General features: G+C 53.9%; 2 protein-coding genes across 11 annotated transcripts in view; both read left to right on the top strand.

The window, feature by feature from the left end:
• Positions 1-2,312, top strand: HGH1 (HGH1 homolog). The gene is made up of 6 exons (XM_069465873.1): positions 1-231; positions 312-412; positions 523-621; positions 815-906; positions 1,001-1,123; positions 1,199-2,312. Exons 1-6 carry the CDS (start codon positions 62-64, stop codon positions 1,370-1,372), a joined length of 759 nt encoding a protein of 252 aa, XP_069321974.1. The 5' UTR covers positions 1-61; the 3' UTR covers positions 1,373-2,312.
• Positions 2,313-8,225: 5,913 nt separating this feature from the next.
• Positions 8,226-14,862, top strand: part of MROH1 (maestro heat like repeat family member 1) — a 64,533-nt gene continuing 57,896 nt past the window's right edge. For 6 of the 10 annotated variants that reach the window (XM_069466761.1, XM_069466760.1, XM_069466753.1 and 3 more), the window contains exon 1: positions 8,226-8,250. The gene's annotated coding sequence lies outside the window, so the exon portion shown is untranslated. Of the gene's footprint in view, positions 8,251-8,286; positions 8,521-8,901; positions 8,971-12,005; positions 12,057-12,753; positions 12,795-14,862 lie in introns of those variants that run through there. The other 4 variants (XM_069466757.1, XM_069466755.1, XM_069466756.1 and 1 more) reach the window with 4 other exon arrangements.

Here is a 14,862-nt window from a genome sequence, read left to right as displayed (position 1 = left end):
CGAGGAGGCGGCCGCCGCACTGGCCAACCTCAGCCGCGAACCAGCGCCATGTGCCGCGCTAATGGCGGTGCTGGCGGCCGCGGAGCCGGGGAGCCCGGGCTTGGAGCAGCTGGTGCACGCGCTATGCACGCCCGGCTACAACACTCACGCATCTCTGCACTACCTGGGGCCGCTGCTGTCCAACCTCAGCCAGCGGCCTGCAGCGCGTGCCTTCCTGATGGACCCCGACAGGTGAAGCCCAGAGCACCGCGTGGGCGGGAGGTGGGGCATGGAGGTGAGCAGGCGCGGCACTGAGTGACTCCTTGCAACAGGTGCGTGGTCCAGCGGCTGCTGCCCCTTACCCAGTATCCAGGCTCCTCGGTGCGCAGGGGCGGGGTGGTGGGGACGCTGCGGAATTGCTGCTTCGAGCACCGTGAGTGGTGGTGGGGTTGGGGTGTTGCTGGGATGGGGACCAGACTGGCTCCTCTTGGCCATCACCCGGGCCACCCCCCATTCTTTTCTCCCCTGCTTCCCGCCCCCCAGGACACCACCAGTGGTTGCTCGGGCCCGAGGTAGACATTCTCCCTTTCTTGCTGCTGCCCCTGGCTGGGCCTGAGGATTTCTCCGAGGAAGAGATGGAACGTGAGTGGCACCTCAGAGTTGGCTGGACAGGAGGGAGGCTATTGGGAGGAGGAGGAGGAGGAGGTTTCCAGGTCCCAGGCCCTTTCTGAAAGCTTCCAGCAGGGAGTTTCTGAGCACAGATGGGGCTTACACAGGCAGAGCCTGGCCCAGCTGTTCAGCCCAGGGACCCAGTGGTCCTCAAACTTGCCTCTAGGTCTGCCTGTTGATCTGCAGTACCTGCCACCAGACAAGCAGCGAGAGCCTGATGCTGACATCCGCAAGATGCTCATTGAAGCCATCATGCTGGTGAGCAGGAGTTCTGCAACATTAATGCCACCCCCTGACACACACATACACAAGCTCACTGACATCTGGGTGATGATCTCTTCCATCTTCCCAGCTGACAGCCACAGCACCAGGTCGGCAGCAGATACGAGACCAGGGAGCCTACCTGATCCTTAGAGAGCTGCACAGGTGGGAGCCACAGCCTGATGTGCGAGCAACTTGTGAGAAGCTCATCCAGGTGGGTGAAGGGTAGAGAGGCTGGGAAAGGGGTGCCTGTTGCCTGTCAGCTGCTCACTGCCTCCCCTGCCAGCAGGTGCTTATTGGGGATGAGCCCGAGCGTGGCATGGAAAACCTGCTGGAGGTGCAGGTACCTGAGGATGTGGAGCAGCAACTGCAGCAGCTGGACCGCCAGGAGCAGGAGCAGCTGGAGCGAGAGCAGCAGGAGCTGGCCCCCGAGCTGTGGGCCAAGAGGGCTGCACCCACTTGAGGCCCCTGCAGCCTGATACCAGCTCCAGGCCCACCTATGCCAGGCTTCTCAGGCCAGGTCTTCCTATAGGGCCCTCTGGCTGTGCCATGTGAAGAAGCAGAGCTATACTCGGACTCCTGTCCACCTAAGAGTTCTAGGGCAAATGCTGGATGAACCTGGGAGGATTAACAGCACTCCTGCCCTATGCCATGTTGGTATTAGCAAGAATTCAGGTTGTGACTCACCTGCCCCCACATGAGGAGGAGATGGTAGGTGATGGCCAGTGGAGCCCTACTCCTGAGGGCACTGCAGGGTCTGGGTGTAGGTGAGTGCCTTTGTGTAGGCAGTGCCCCTGCTGTCAGGCCCCAACCCCTGGGCCTTCAGCTCACCCTGCCTCAGAGGGCTGACCCAGCCACACCTGGGTTCTGGGGTCTACATAGGACCGTGCCTCCTATTTCTCCATCTTGGCTTGCATTGGTTTTTCCCCAGCCCCTCTGGCTAGGCCACTTCCCTGGGCAGCTTCCTTGAGCCTTGGCTGTTCTTCCCTAGCTTTGCCTATCTCTGCAGAGAGCCTCCCAGATGTGCCTGCGGCCTAGCCCCCTGCCCCAGTGGAGCCCACTATGGGCCCTGGAGCCTATCTGCTTTTCCCCTGGGTCTGTGTGTGTGCTTCCCCCATTCTGTGGCTGGCAAGCCCCACCATGTTCCCTTCCTGAGCCTTCTGTCAGACTTCACTGCCACCTTTTGCATTGGGCTCCTTAGTGCTGGCCCCCTCTTGCCAACAGGCCCTCCCAGGCCCCTTGGACCCCAGTGAAGGAGCTCAGCTTATCTTCCTGAGACTTCACAATGCCCCATCCCATGCCCCTGCAAATTGGAGGCCCACTCCACCTGTGTTCTGTCATGGCTGGGTGCTTCACTGGGTGCCAGGCATCTCCCCTCCACTAATCTGCCCCCATTAAAGCTCTGGTCCTCTGGGTAGGCGTGATATATGGACTGGTGTTTTTCCTTGACTGAGAGTCCCATAAGGTAGTGGCAGAACCGCAGCCTGTTAAGGCCCCTGGAGGCCATCTGCCCTCTCCTGGCACTAAGACATTGCAACCTGGGCACTATAGGGTAGATGAATTATTTGGCCTTGCCCCACCCATCCTTAGTTGACCAGGGAGTGCCCAGGCATATTCCTGATGGTAGACCTGGGGCACAACGACAGTAGCTGTCTGGGTGTGCTCTGGAGCCCCAGCTCAGCAGAACCCACACCTTTTTCTGGGGTGGGCCTCCAGGGGCTTGAGCCTAGGGCCAAGGGCGTTCCTAGGGACACCTTCTGGCTGGGGGCACCGCAGCTGTAGGATGAGCCTGGGGAACTCCAAGCCTGTGCCAGGTTCTACATCCTCTGGGGATGCTGGGAGCTTGGACTCCACCCAGTTCTTTGCAGGGGATTGCAGTGGGGTCAGAGTGCAGAGGAACCACCCGTCACCCAATTGCTCACCCCATGGGCCACACCACACCCGGGAAGGCACTGAGTACTGTGTAGAAGAGTGTGTGCACTGTAGGGAGCATCTAGTGGTGCACAGCCACTTGCTGCAGGCCCAGGCGTGTGCCTGGGCGTGGCTGGAGCAGCCGCCAGATCAGGTCCTGGCACTGTGTGGGCAAGGGCTCATGACTGCAGCCCACCTTCCAGCGCCCCTGGACATTGCTGCCAACAATGCTGGCAGCTTAGAGGGTGGCTCCATTCAGGCTTCAGGACAGTCACAAATGGAGACTGAGGCACTGAAAGGCCTGGTGGCTTGCCCTGGGCTAGGCTAGCGCAGAACTCAGGTTTGGGTTGGGTGGAGCCACTGCTTTTCTTGAGCCCTTCTGAATCAAGTCTTGCCCCTGCCCCTGACTTCCTCATCACCTGTCACCATCATTGAGGTGCATGCACCAAATGTTTCCCAGCCTGGGTGGGGGAGGATACTGGGTCAGTCTCTCCACCATGCTGGATGACCTTTATTGGAGCCCAGGTCTCTCAATGCCCACTCTCCAGGCCTCTGCTGGCACTTGGGAGGGACACAGGGACAGACCTGGCTAGAAGGTGGGGCCATGGTGCATCACGTGCAGCATGCGGTGGGGCTGGCACCCCAGTCACCATGGCAGAGAGGATGATGCACTGGGGCATAGGCTCCTTAGGCTGAGGCCCCTCTCTACCCTCCCGTGTCCCCTAGGACAGCACTCACAGGCTCCACAGGTTGGCCTGCTCCCACTATACCTCTTGCTCACGAGGACCTCTGGGCCACGTAGGCCACAGAACTGCAGAAGGTGCTCAGCAGGGAGTTCTTGAGTCCTGTGCAGTTGAGGAAGCCAAAGTCTGCACAAGACATGCAGAGAGGCAGCAGTGAGTAAGAGCAGGGATCTCAGGGAAGGGGCTCAGGAGGGTGTGGGTCTGCAGGGGTGGCCGTGAGGCATTGGGGCGCTGTGTGTGGGGCTGTGGGCTCACCAGTCAGCTTTGAAAGCCTCACTCATCCAGCAGGATGTGCTCACCATTTGGGTCCCTGCGTGGGGAATGGGAGGTTGGGCTGGCCAGGGCTGGAGTGGGCCTCTTCATGCATGTGGGTGGGCCAGGTGGCACCCTCACTGGTGCACAAAGCCAGAGCTGTGGCAGTGGGCCACGACGCTGACCAGCTGCCAGAACAGCCTGCCGGTCTTCTCCAGCCCTGGGCAGCAGTGGTGGTCTCACACAGTGTTGATGTGCTCCAGTAGGTTGCCCCTGGCCACCAGTTCCAGCACAAGGTAGGAGTGCTGGCTGCTATGATAGGTCTTGGACAGCTGCACCTGCTGACCCACCCACCTACCATCACCTTGAGGAGGGTCCAAGGGTGTGCTGGGACTGCTGGGGTCTTGGCGTGGGCTTGGGCCCCAGCCTAAGGGCGAAAGAGAGGTCCCAGGTGGGAGAAGGCTAGCCTTGGGGGATAGGGAGGGGTGAGGACAGGCTGTGTTGAGGCTGCACCCTACCACATTCGGGTGCTTGCAGGTATGTTGAGTGAAGAGATCTCATGGGCAGGGACTTGCGGGAGAACTCCATGGGGGCCTTGGCTGTGGAGATGATCTTGATAGCCACCTGTGTAGGTGGAAGGTGCTAGTGTGTGCAGGCACAGCTGCCTGTCCTTTGTATTCATTGCTGAGCTCTTGGAGGGCATCCCTGATCTCCCCCACTCTCCTGTCCTGACCAATTAAGGGGTTTGGGAACTGGAAGTGGGACCAAAGAAGAAGCCTATGGTGGAGGTAGCGGGAACAGCTAGAAGGCACCTGAGTGGGTTTAGGACAAGGAGTGCCCTGTGGGGCCGGGCTGGAGGCACTGGAACCCACTAAGAGGGGGAAGGAGGCAGCTGCCTCACCATGGTGTGGCGCTTGCCCTGCAAGTCCCAGGACAGTTTGGGGTTGTGCTGCATGCACTTGTGTATGGCATAGGCCAGGTAGACCTTGGAGAAGGCCCTGGAGCTGATCTTGGAGGAGAGCAGGTAACTGTTGTCCTTGTACTCACATTCCATGAAGGTTCTCTGGTCCAACTTTGGCCTGCTGCTGCCCTTCATGGAGGGCAGGGCACCATGGAAGGGGGCTTGGTGGTCCAGCTCCAACAGTCTTGGATTGGGGGGGCATGGTTGAGGCCTGACTTGTACCAGAGGGCAGGAGCTGGGGCAGCAGGGGGCCAGGTGGGACCTGTACCCTCCTTGAGGCAGCAGCCAAGTTTCTGAAGACTGGAGTAGAGGCAGGGGAGTGACTGGATCTGAGAGCTCAGAGTGGGGGACTGACACAATTCAGGATGGGAAGCTAACACAGCTTGGGGTGGGGGCTGACACAGCCTGGACTGGGTGTTCGGGGGCAGGCACTGGGGAAAAAGAGGCAAATTCTAAAATGGAGATTCTAGAGTGGTACCTGCTTTGTGCCCTCGAAGGGGGTGTCCTCTTGTGCCCCAGGACCTGCCCACTCTGATGTCTGAGGACATCTTTCAGAACCAGCCTGTCCTGCATGGGGCCCACTCTCCATGGGATGAGAACCCCCTGCAAGGGCTGAAGCCAGGGTGAGGCCTCTGAGGACCACTCAGGATGTGGCTGGAACACAAAAGACCTTGAAAGAAACCGGGGAGGGAGCAGGGGGCAAAGGCAGGAGGCCAGCTTGCTACGCCATTAGGAAGGGGAAAAGGGATATAGTACTTGTCAGCCACCATTGCAACGGTACCCCTCATCCTCGGATAGAGTGCCCAAGCCTCTACTAGAGGCTGAGCCAGAAGGGCAGGCAGGGAGCCTCCCGCACTAGAGCCTGAAGCTTCTCCTACCCAGGTCGGGCCTGTTGCAGGGAGCCTTCCACCTAGAGTTGTCTACAGACTCCATCACACACCACAGGGCAAGCAAGGGCCCCAGGCCTGGGCCCACCTCAGATCCTACAGCTCCAAGAGACAGAAGCCAACAGTACCCCTCCCTTCTCTGGCCCTTAGAGTCCTCTGAGAACACTGTTGCTGCCAGGAGTAGGGGCTAACAGCCACTAAGCACTGGCTGTGTGCCAGGTGCCATTCTAAGCAGTCACATTAGCTACAACTCCCCCCTGTAGCAGTCCTGCCCCTGTTCATTGAATGCACTAAGGTGCCCATCCCCTATGGGGCAGTTACATCTAGGGTTTCAAGTCTGAACATGAATGAGCAATACTGTTTTACAGATGATGAAATTGAGGCCTAGTGGTGGCAGAGCCCAGGCCCAAATGTGTGGTCCCTGCTGTGAGCTGGACAGCACAGTAGCTGTGGGCCTGGAGGGTGGGACTGTCTAATGGGCAGGTGTCCTGGGAGTGTCTACAAGGGCCTGGAGCTTGGTAAAGGCCCAATGAGTGTCAGGGGACTTGGATTCTCCTCCGCTGAGATGCAGGAGCAGATGTGATGTGCTCATTATAGTGAAGGCCTCAGAATAGGATGGCTTCAACTGGCAAGACCATTTTCTCATCCCTCTTGGACTGTGGGCTTCTTGGGAGCAAGGCTTTGTTTGATATTCCCTTCTCACCCACAGCCCTTGTCTGGAAAATTGCCTGAAATATAGAAAATAAGAACAAACTGGTTTGTGGCTGACCTGGGAGTTAGGAAAAGAGAAACTGCTCCAGGTAATTCAAGCAGATGGGCGTTAACTTGGGATTAGTTCCGCAAGCATTAGAAGGGCTGGAGAAGCACAAGGCATGAGGGGAAGCCTGTTGAAGGTGGGTGGCTGCAAGGAGCTGTGTCTCTAGAGCTGGAGCCAGGTGATCTTGGCCACGGGGGCTGTGTCACTGAGGCACTGCTACCAAACCTGGGAGCCCATACCCCCAGCTGTACCCTTCTCTCCCTCCCAGCACCCACCAGGGTGAGAACCCAGCTGGAAACCAGATAGTGTTAGACTGAGTGATGACAGGTGGGGTCCAAGTGGTCATTGACTCTGTCCACCCTCCCTCTGCAGAGTCTTGATTATTCTCTTCTTTGTGGCCCCTAATTCATCCAAGGAGCTGCACTGGGCAACCACCTTGTGCCACATTTTGTGCTGAGCTCTTGGGAGCAAAACAGACCTAGGCCTTTCTCTCAGAGTTTACTGCTTTGGCAGAGAGATTGGCATTATTAATGTAATAAACGAAAAATGAAATTGTGATGTTTGTTGGGCAACTTGCATGTCTGGGGAGTGAAGAGATGGCTGCTGTGGCTAGAAGTCCAGCTGAGGCTGGGAGGACAAGGCATTGGCCCAGCGGAGCCACCGCATGAGTTGTCCAGGTGTGAGCTGGGAAGAGGCCTCTCCTGCTTCCCTGGCAACTTGCCCTGTTAGTAGCTCCTGTCTGCTGGGGCTGGGGCAACTTCCTGGCAGTGTTTCTGGGCCAGGCCCCCATCTGCAGAAAGTCCCACTCTGTGTCCTGCCCCTCTTGGGCTCCATCCCTGCCAACAGAGACAGGCTCAAGTCCCTCTCTATGGAAAATGAGCATCCTCCCCTGCACCACCCTGCTGCCCGCCCCGCTTTACCTCTATCTTCCCAGGACCCCCTGCAGCTGGATTTCCACATCTAACTGATCGACACTGCCCTGGAGGCAGCGCTGCAGACCACTTGGTTTCTGCCTCCCAGCTGGGTCCTTCCCAGCACCTCCCATGAGCTTTAATTTGTCTTAGTAGCCATTTACTTTTTACCTGCCTCGCTCCAGATTTTAAGGTCTCGGGTGCGGGGCCTGGTGGCCTGGGTGCCCGTGGTCTGTCAGTAGACTGGACGTGCACCTGCCGCACGCGTGCGTATGCCTGTGCCAAGGGGTCCGCGCCCCAGCTCTCTGGGGTGTCTGTTGGGTGTTCAGTGTGTGTGCGTGAGAGATAGGACACGACGATACGCCGGTGTGTGCCCAGGTTAGGCGCACCTGACGTGTGCCCCTGGGCAGGTATGTGTTGGCTAGTGCACCCGCTTGCTCCGTGCGCTTCGGGGCGCGACGACGCAGGAGTCAGAGTCCCCTGGGAATGGGGGCGGAGTCTGGGTGCTGGTATCGCAGGGGCGCGTGAGTCTGAAGCGGAAGCGGAGCTAGGGCACGCGCCTGCGCAGTGGCCCGCCGCGTTCGGCCCCAACAGCCCGGTGCGGTGGCCGAGTGGCGGCCGAGGGCGGGGCCAATCGTGAGACGGAGTCTGCGCACTCCTCGTGTGGGAACGGTGGGCGGGGTGGGGAGAGAGAGAGAGAGAGAGAGAGAGAGAGAGAGAGAGAGAGCGAGCGAGCGAGCGAGCGAGCGAGAGGAGCACGCCTACGACCAATGAGCGCAGAGATCGCGTGGGGGCGTGGCCTGACTGCCGCGCGAGGGGTCGCGGTAGGCCTGAGGGCAGCGGGGGCGGGCTCAGCGCACGCGGCTCCGCCCACTCCGGGCCGCGGGCGGCTGTGGCGGCTGCAGCTGTGGCTCTTCAGGTAAACGGCGGGCGGGGACGCGTTTAGGAGCGCCCTTCGGAGAAGCCTGGGCGGGAGCGCCTAGGGGCCGTCCCCTTAGCCAGGCCGCGCGGAAAGCCGAGTTAGGGGGCGCCTCCCAAGGTCGCTGGGCGAGCGCCGGGAGGGTCCTGGGTGTCGCGGGGGCCGAGGCCCGCCCCCTTCCCAGCTGAAGCTCCCTGGAGCCAGCTGCGCTGCGTCACGACCCGGAAGGGAGACCCGGAGCTTCGCGACTCTCATTCCTCCTCGGCACCAGTGCGTGTTCCCCAGGCCCGTGCGTGTCTCCTCCTTTACGGGGAGCGCGGTGGTCCCGGTCCGGTGCCTGCCTCCTCCTCCCTAGGGGGCACGGTGGTCCCGAACCCGTGACTGTCCCCTCCCCGTCAGGGGAGCGCAGCGGTCCCGGGCAGTGCCTGTCCATCCCAATCAGAGAGTGCGGTGGTCCCGGCCTGTGCCTGACCTCCCGGAGAGCGCGGTGGTTTCCCCCCCGCCCCCACCACCACCACCGGGCATCCTCTCTGGGAAGCTAAGCGTAAACCCTGAGAGTTCCAACCCGGTGTGCACCAGGGCCACTGTGTTTCTGTATTCTCTTTGACGTTTAAAGGAGGCTGTTGAGAGCAGGGAGGTGATTTGTCCAGAGTCACGCGGATTATTGATCAGAGCGTGTCATAAAGCTGGAAGGGCCTGGCAGTCCAGCCACCAGTCAAGGTGAGACTTAGGTGGCGCTCAATAGGGGCAGCCCGCTGATGTGGGTTCCAGTTTTCCTGCGGTGTTAGTGCAGCTGCAGTGCAGTGTTGGAGTCAGAGGAGGCTGCTCTGGGGACATAGGGGGTTCCTTCTACACGCTTTATAGAGGTTCCCTTTGCCGGCTCAAGTGGGGAGGGGACAGACCCATAAACTAAAGTGCAGTGAGGTAAGCACAGGGGTATGCAAGGGGGCAGGGGACCCGTGTGGGGAGCAGGAGCAGTGGCTGGGCCTGGGGAGGGGCAGCTGGTGGCTGGGTGAGGGCTGGCATTGAGGGGACAGTCCTGGAGGCAGGCACCACTGTGGAGGGGATGGTTGTAAATGAGTGGGCTGTAGCGTGTGGGAGGGAGATGCTAATTGCTGACTCAGATAGCCAAGTGCAGGTGAGGTTTGGGCTGGTGGCAGGTCAGGGGTGAAGATGGTGAGTTGAGTTTTAGGGCTGTTGGGTTAGAGTGGCAATGACTGTCTGAATGGAGATGCTGGGGAGGCCAGGGCTGGAGACACCTGTGAATCATTGTTGCGGGATATTTTATCTGTGGCATATGTTTGTGACATGGTTGCATGTACTATCCAGGCACCCTGTGGGCTTGGCGATGCTGTGTCATCAGGATCTTATTCTTAGGCCTCAGGCTGTCATGGCCCATGTAAGTAGGTGTCTCCAAGTCTCTCTGTGGTGTCAGAGTGGAATGACTCAGGGTTAAGCTGTCTTTGTTACCTTGAAACTGATGTCCAGCTGCTGTGGCTTGTTCACACCTGCATCTTGGTATTTCTCATTCCCCTAGAGCTGATTGCTGCCTGCTGAGGGACATCAGTGGGTTAGAGGTGGAACCTGTGGGGCATGTGCTTGCTCCAGTTTGTGATTGTCCCAGGTGTCAGAAAACAGATGTCTGTGCTTAGTTTTCTTTCCCAGGGTCCACAGAGGCCCCTGTGAGAAGCAAGGTTGTGCTGTCTGTGATCAGCGCCCTGCTTGAAACCCCATTTCACTGAGCTGAGTTACTCTGTGCCAGCTCACACAGCTTGATCAGATGGGAGCACCAGGAAAGGCTCTTGTGGCTTCGGCGAGCTCCTGGCCAGTGCTCAGAGAATACTGACTGCTGGACGTCACGGAAAACGTGCTTTCTTCACTGAGCTGGAGGGGCCACCTGGCTTTGGAGGTTTGCATGTGCACCCAGTGACACAGCTTGGTGAGGCTCATGTTGGGAAATCATGTTCTCAATGGACCATGAGCTGTGAGCTGTGAGCTGCAGAGCTGCCTGTCCCTGGGTCACCAGCGCAGGTTCTTGTTGGTGGCTCAGGAAGTTGATTTTGTGACTCCTGTGCTAGGAGGCAAAGTCCCTTGGACCCCGTGCATGGGTGGGGCATTCCATGACCTTCCAGTCTCCCTGCAGGCTGGCTCATCACTTCTGGGTGCCGCACGTGTGGCCAGCACGATTCCCACCGCCCATCTAACCCCCTTCAGACTCAGTGCAGGTGGCCCAGCACCTGTGTCATGCCCTAATGTGTGGCAGCTGTAATACTTGTGTGCATCTTTTTGTGGCTGGAGAGAGCCTCCAAGCCAGGGAGGGACTCTATGGGCCTAAGGCAGTGGCCAGCAGGTATTTACTAAATGTGGTTGAATGAAGAGGAAGCAGTGTTCGTTCACACAAAAACGTGTACTATGTAGGGAGAGAAAACCCCATCAGCCCTATCTGCCACCTTCTTCCGTTAGGTTTTTGTTGTTAATTTAACCAGACCCCTAACTGGCATTTGTGTTTTTTCTAACATCCACATACATAAATGTCTGTGCATTAGTGTGAGGGTGTCAGTAGACAGATATGGAAAAATGGGTGTTTGACCATTCAGGCTCGTAGTGGCCTCTCCTCAGGCTCTGCCAGCACCCACACCTGCGGCAGTCCCTGTCTTTACCTGTCTGTGCCGAGTTGGGCTGCATGTCCAGCCTTGCTCAAATGTTTCACTTGTGTTGCTTTTGTCCGATAGAGGTGCTGGTCATTGGTGATCATGACCATGTATAGATGGTGGAATGGGGCGCAGGGAGTTTCCACACCTGCTCATGGCTGCACAGTAAGCATGCACAAGGAGAAGCTGGGTGTGTGGCTCTAGCACCAGATGCTATACTGCTTTCAGCCCTGGAAGGGCAGCAGGAACCCATCCACTAATCCTAGGGTGGTCGGCATAGTCCCTACATATCTGTTACCTGTCTCTTCTGAGACGTCATCCTTTGATCTTTTTCTTATTTATCTTAGCGATGTACACAAGCCCCTTTGTATACAGTAGCCCTCCCTTATCCTTGGGGGATACTTTCCAAGATCCCTAGTGGATGCCTGAAACCACAGATGGTGCTGAACCCTATGTATACTATGTTTTTCCTTTATATACGTACCTATCATAAAGTGTAATTTATAAGTTAGGCACAGTAAGAGAGTAACAACTAATTAAAAAAGAATAACAATCATGACAATACTCAGGATGGTGTACAATTTAAAACTTCTGGATTGTTCGTTTCTAGAATTCTGCATTTAATATTTTGGACTGCAGTTGACTGAGAGTAACCAAAGCCATGGAGAGTGAAACAGAGGATGAGAGGGACCAACATATTCATATTAGGCAAATTTACTCTTATGTACTATGAATGACTTGTCCTGCCTTTCATTTTCTAAAATTATTTATTTATTAATTTTTTAATTTTTGGAGGAGACAGAGTCTCACTCTGTTGCCTGGGATAGAGTGCTGTGGGGTTAGCATAGCTCACAGCAACCTCAAACTCCTGGGCTCAAGTGATCCTCCTGTCTCAGCCTCCCAAGTAACTGGGACTACAGGCATACGCCACCATGCCCGGCTAACTTTATATATACATATATATTTTTTAGTTGTCCATATAATTTCTTTCTATTTTTAGTAGAGATGGGGTCTTGCTCTTGCTCAGGCTGGTCTCAAACTCCTCACCTCAAGCAGTCCTCCCGCCTCTGCCTCCCAGAGTGCTGGGATTACAGGCATGAGCCACTGCGCCTGGCCCCCAGCACCATTTATTGAAGAGACTCTCCTTTCCCAACGGTATGTTCTTGGCACCTTTGTCAAAAATAAGTTCACTGTAGATGTGTGGATTTATTTCTGGATTCTCTATTCTGTTCCATTGGTCCATGAGTGTGTTTTTATGCCAATACCATGCTGTTTTGTTTACTACAGTTCTGTAGTATAATTTGAAGTCAGGTAGTGTGATTCCTCCAGTTTTGTACTTTTTTTTTTTTTTGAAACAGAGTCTCACTCTGTTGCCCGGGCTAGAATGCTGTGGCATCAGCCTAGCTCACAGCAACCTCAAACTCCTGGGCTCAAGCAATCCTGCTGCCTCAGCCTCCCGATTAGCTGGGACTACAGGCATGCGCCACCATGCCCGGCTAATTTTTTCTACATATTTTTAGTTGTCCACCTATTTTCTTTCTATTTTTTTAGTAGAGACAGGATCTCGCTCTTGCTCAGGCTGGTTTCGAACTCTTGAGCTCAAACAATCCGGCCGCTGCCCCTGCTCTTGCTCAGGCTGGTTTCGAACTCTTGAGCTCAAACAATCCGCCCGCCTCGGCCTCCCAGAGTGCTAGGATTACAGGCATGAGCCACCACACCCGGCCAGTTTTGTACTTTTTGCTCAGGATGGCTTTGGCTATTCTGGGTCTTTTGCAGTTCCATATAAATTTTAGGATTATTTTTTTCTATTTCTGTGAAGAATGTCATTGTGGATTCCTTTATCTTTAAATGACAGGCAACTGCATTTGAGACAGCAGCAGACCTCAGTCTATGGTACGTTATCAAGCAATTCAACTGTTCCTTGTGATGTCACAACTTTTCTCTGCTTTTTGGGAGCATTTCCAGCATTATTGGTGGCACTTCGTATGGGTCCCATGGTGTTACTCAAAGTTTACAGTATTGCACTAAATGTGATGAGAAATACCAGACAGCCACGAATGATTGGTATTTACTGCCATACACAATTTACTGGAAAGATGAACTGCTCACTTAGAGATGATTAGCATCACATGGTGTTATAAGCAGATACTTGAAACGCCTGAGCTCACTGCAGTAGTAACTAGCTGTGCCTATGAAATTATTTTATTACAGTGTGTACTATGGTTAATTTTGTGCAATAGTGCAGTGTGTACTAGGGTTAATTTTGTACAGTTACGATTTAATACATCTGTATGTTTACATTTCTCTTGACTGCAAATGGTGTCATTTTTGATCTATAAATGTGTGCATAAATTTTTATACATTTTAACTTTTTGTAGTAGATTTGTGTATATTTTATGGCAGTAAATGCTAAAATAGACCAGTATCTACATATATTTTATACATTCATGACATACCTAACATTTTCTTAATATTTTTGATATTTGTAGGCTGCCAGTTTGCAAGTTTTTTCAAATTGTCACAGATCTCCAAAAACTTTTCCAATGTATTTATTGAAAAAACCTTTATAAGTAAACCTAGACAGTGCAGACCTCTGCTCAGGGGTCAGCAGCACAATGCTGATTGTAGATTTTCTTAGATGCTCTTTCTCGTGTCCAGGAGGTTCCCTGCTATTCCTGCTTTGCTGAGATTTTTTTTTTTTTTTTTTGAGACAGGGTCTCACTCTGTTGCCCAGGCTAGAGTGCTATGGCATCAGCCTAGCTCACAGCAACCCAAACTCCTGGGCTCAAGCAATTCTCCTGCCTCAGCCTCCCAAGTAGCAAGGACCACCTTGCCTGGCTAATTTTTTCTGTATATATTTTTAGTTGTCCATATAATTTCTTTCTATTTTTAGTAGAAACGGGGTCTTGCTCTTGCTCAGGCTGGTCTTGAACTCCTGAGCTCAAACAATCCACCCGCCTTGGCCTCCCAGAGTGCTAGGATTATAGGCCTGAGCCATCGCGCCCAGCCTGCTGAGATTTTTTTTTATCAGAAATAGATGGTGGATTGTGACAAATACTTTTTCTGCATTTACTGAGATGATCATATGGTTCTTTTTTAGTTAATTAATTTTCTTTCTTTTTCTTGTCAGTACTACGGCTGGAGTGCAAAGGTGTGATCATAGCTCACTGTAGCCTTGAACTCCTGGGCTCAGGGATCCTCCTGCTTTAGCCTCCCACAAAGCTGGGATGGCTAATTTTTTTTTGTTATTTTTTGTAGAGACAGGATCTTGCTACGTTGCCCAGGCTGGTCTCAAACTCCTGGCCTCAAGTGATCCTCCTGCCTTGCCCTCCCAGAGTGCTGCTATTACAAGCATGAGCCACTGTGCGTGGCCATTTTTAGTTTATTAATGTCATGAATTACATTGGCTGAATTTTAAGATATAAAGCCAACCTTGTGTTCATGGAATAAACTTTATTTGGTCGTGATATATTATCCTTTTTACATGTCAGTGAATATTTGATAAAATATTAAGAATTTTCATATCTGGGTCCATGAGGGATATTGGTCTGTGATTTTCTTGTAATGTCTTTGGTTTTGTTATGAGAGTAATGCTCATAGAATCAGTTGAGAAGTAGTCCCTTCTTTTCAATATTTCTGGAAGAATTTGTGTAGAGTTGATATTATTTCTTTCTTAAATGTTAGGTAGCATTCCCCAGGGAAGCCATGTAGGCTTTGTTGGAAGGCTTTTAACTATAAGTTCAATTTCTTTTTAGATATAAGACTACTTAGATTTTTTTGTTTCTTCTTGAATGAGCTTTGGTATCTCATGTCTTTTAAGGAATTTGTCTATTTCTTTTAAGTTATTGAACTTATTAGCATATAGTTCAGAATATATTCTTTTAGTATCTATAGAATCTGTAGTGATATCATTTCTCTCATTCCTGATATTGGTAATTTGTGTCATCTTTTTTCCCCTGAT

This window comes from Eulemur rufifrons, chromosome 3 (assembly GCF_041146395.1).
Source record: "Eulemur rufifrons isolate Redbay chromosome 3, OSU_ERuf_1, whole genome shotgun sequence".
Taxonomy (NCBI): domain Eukaryota; kingdom Metazoa; phylum Chordata; class Mammalia; order Primates; family Lemuridae; genus Eulemur; species Eulemur rufifrons.
This window is presented reverse-complemented; position numbering and strand designations above follow the sequence as displayed.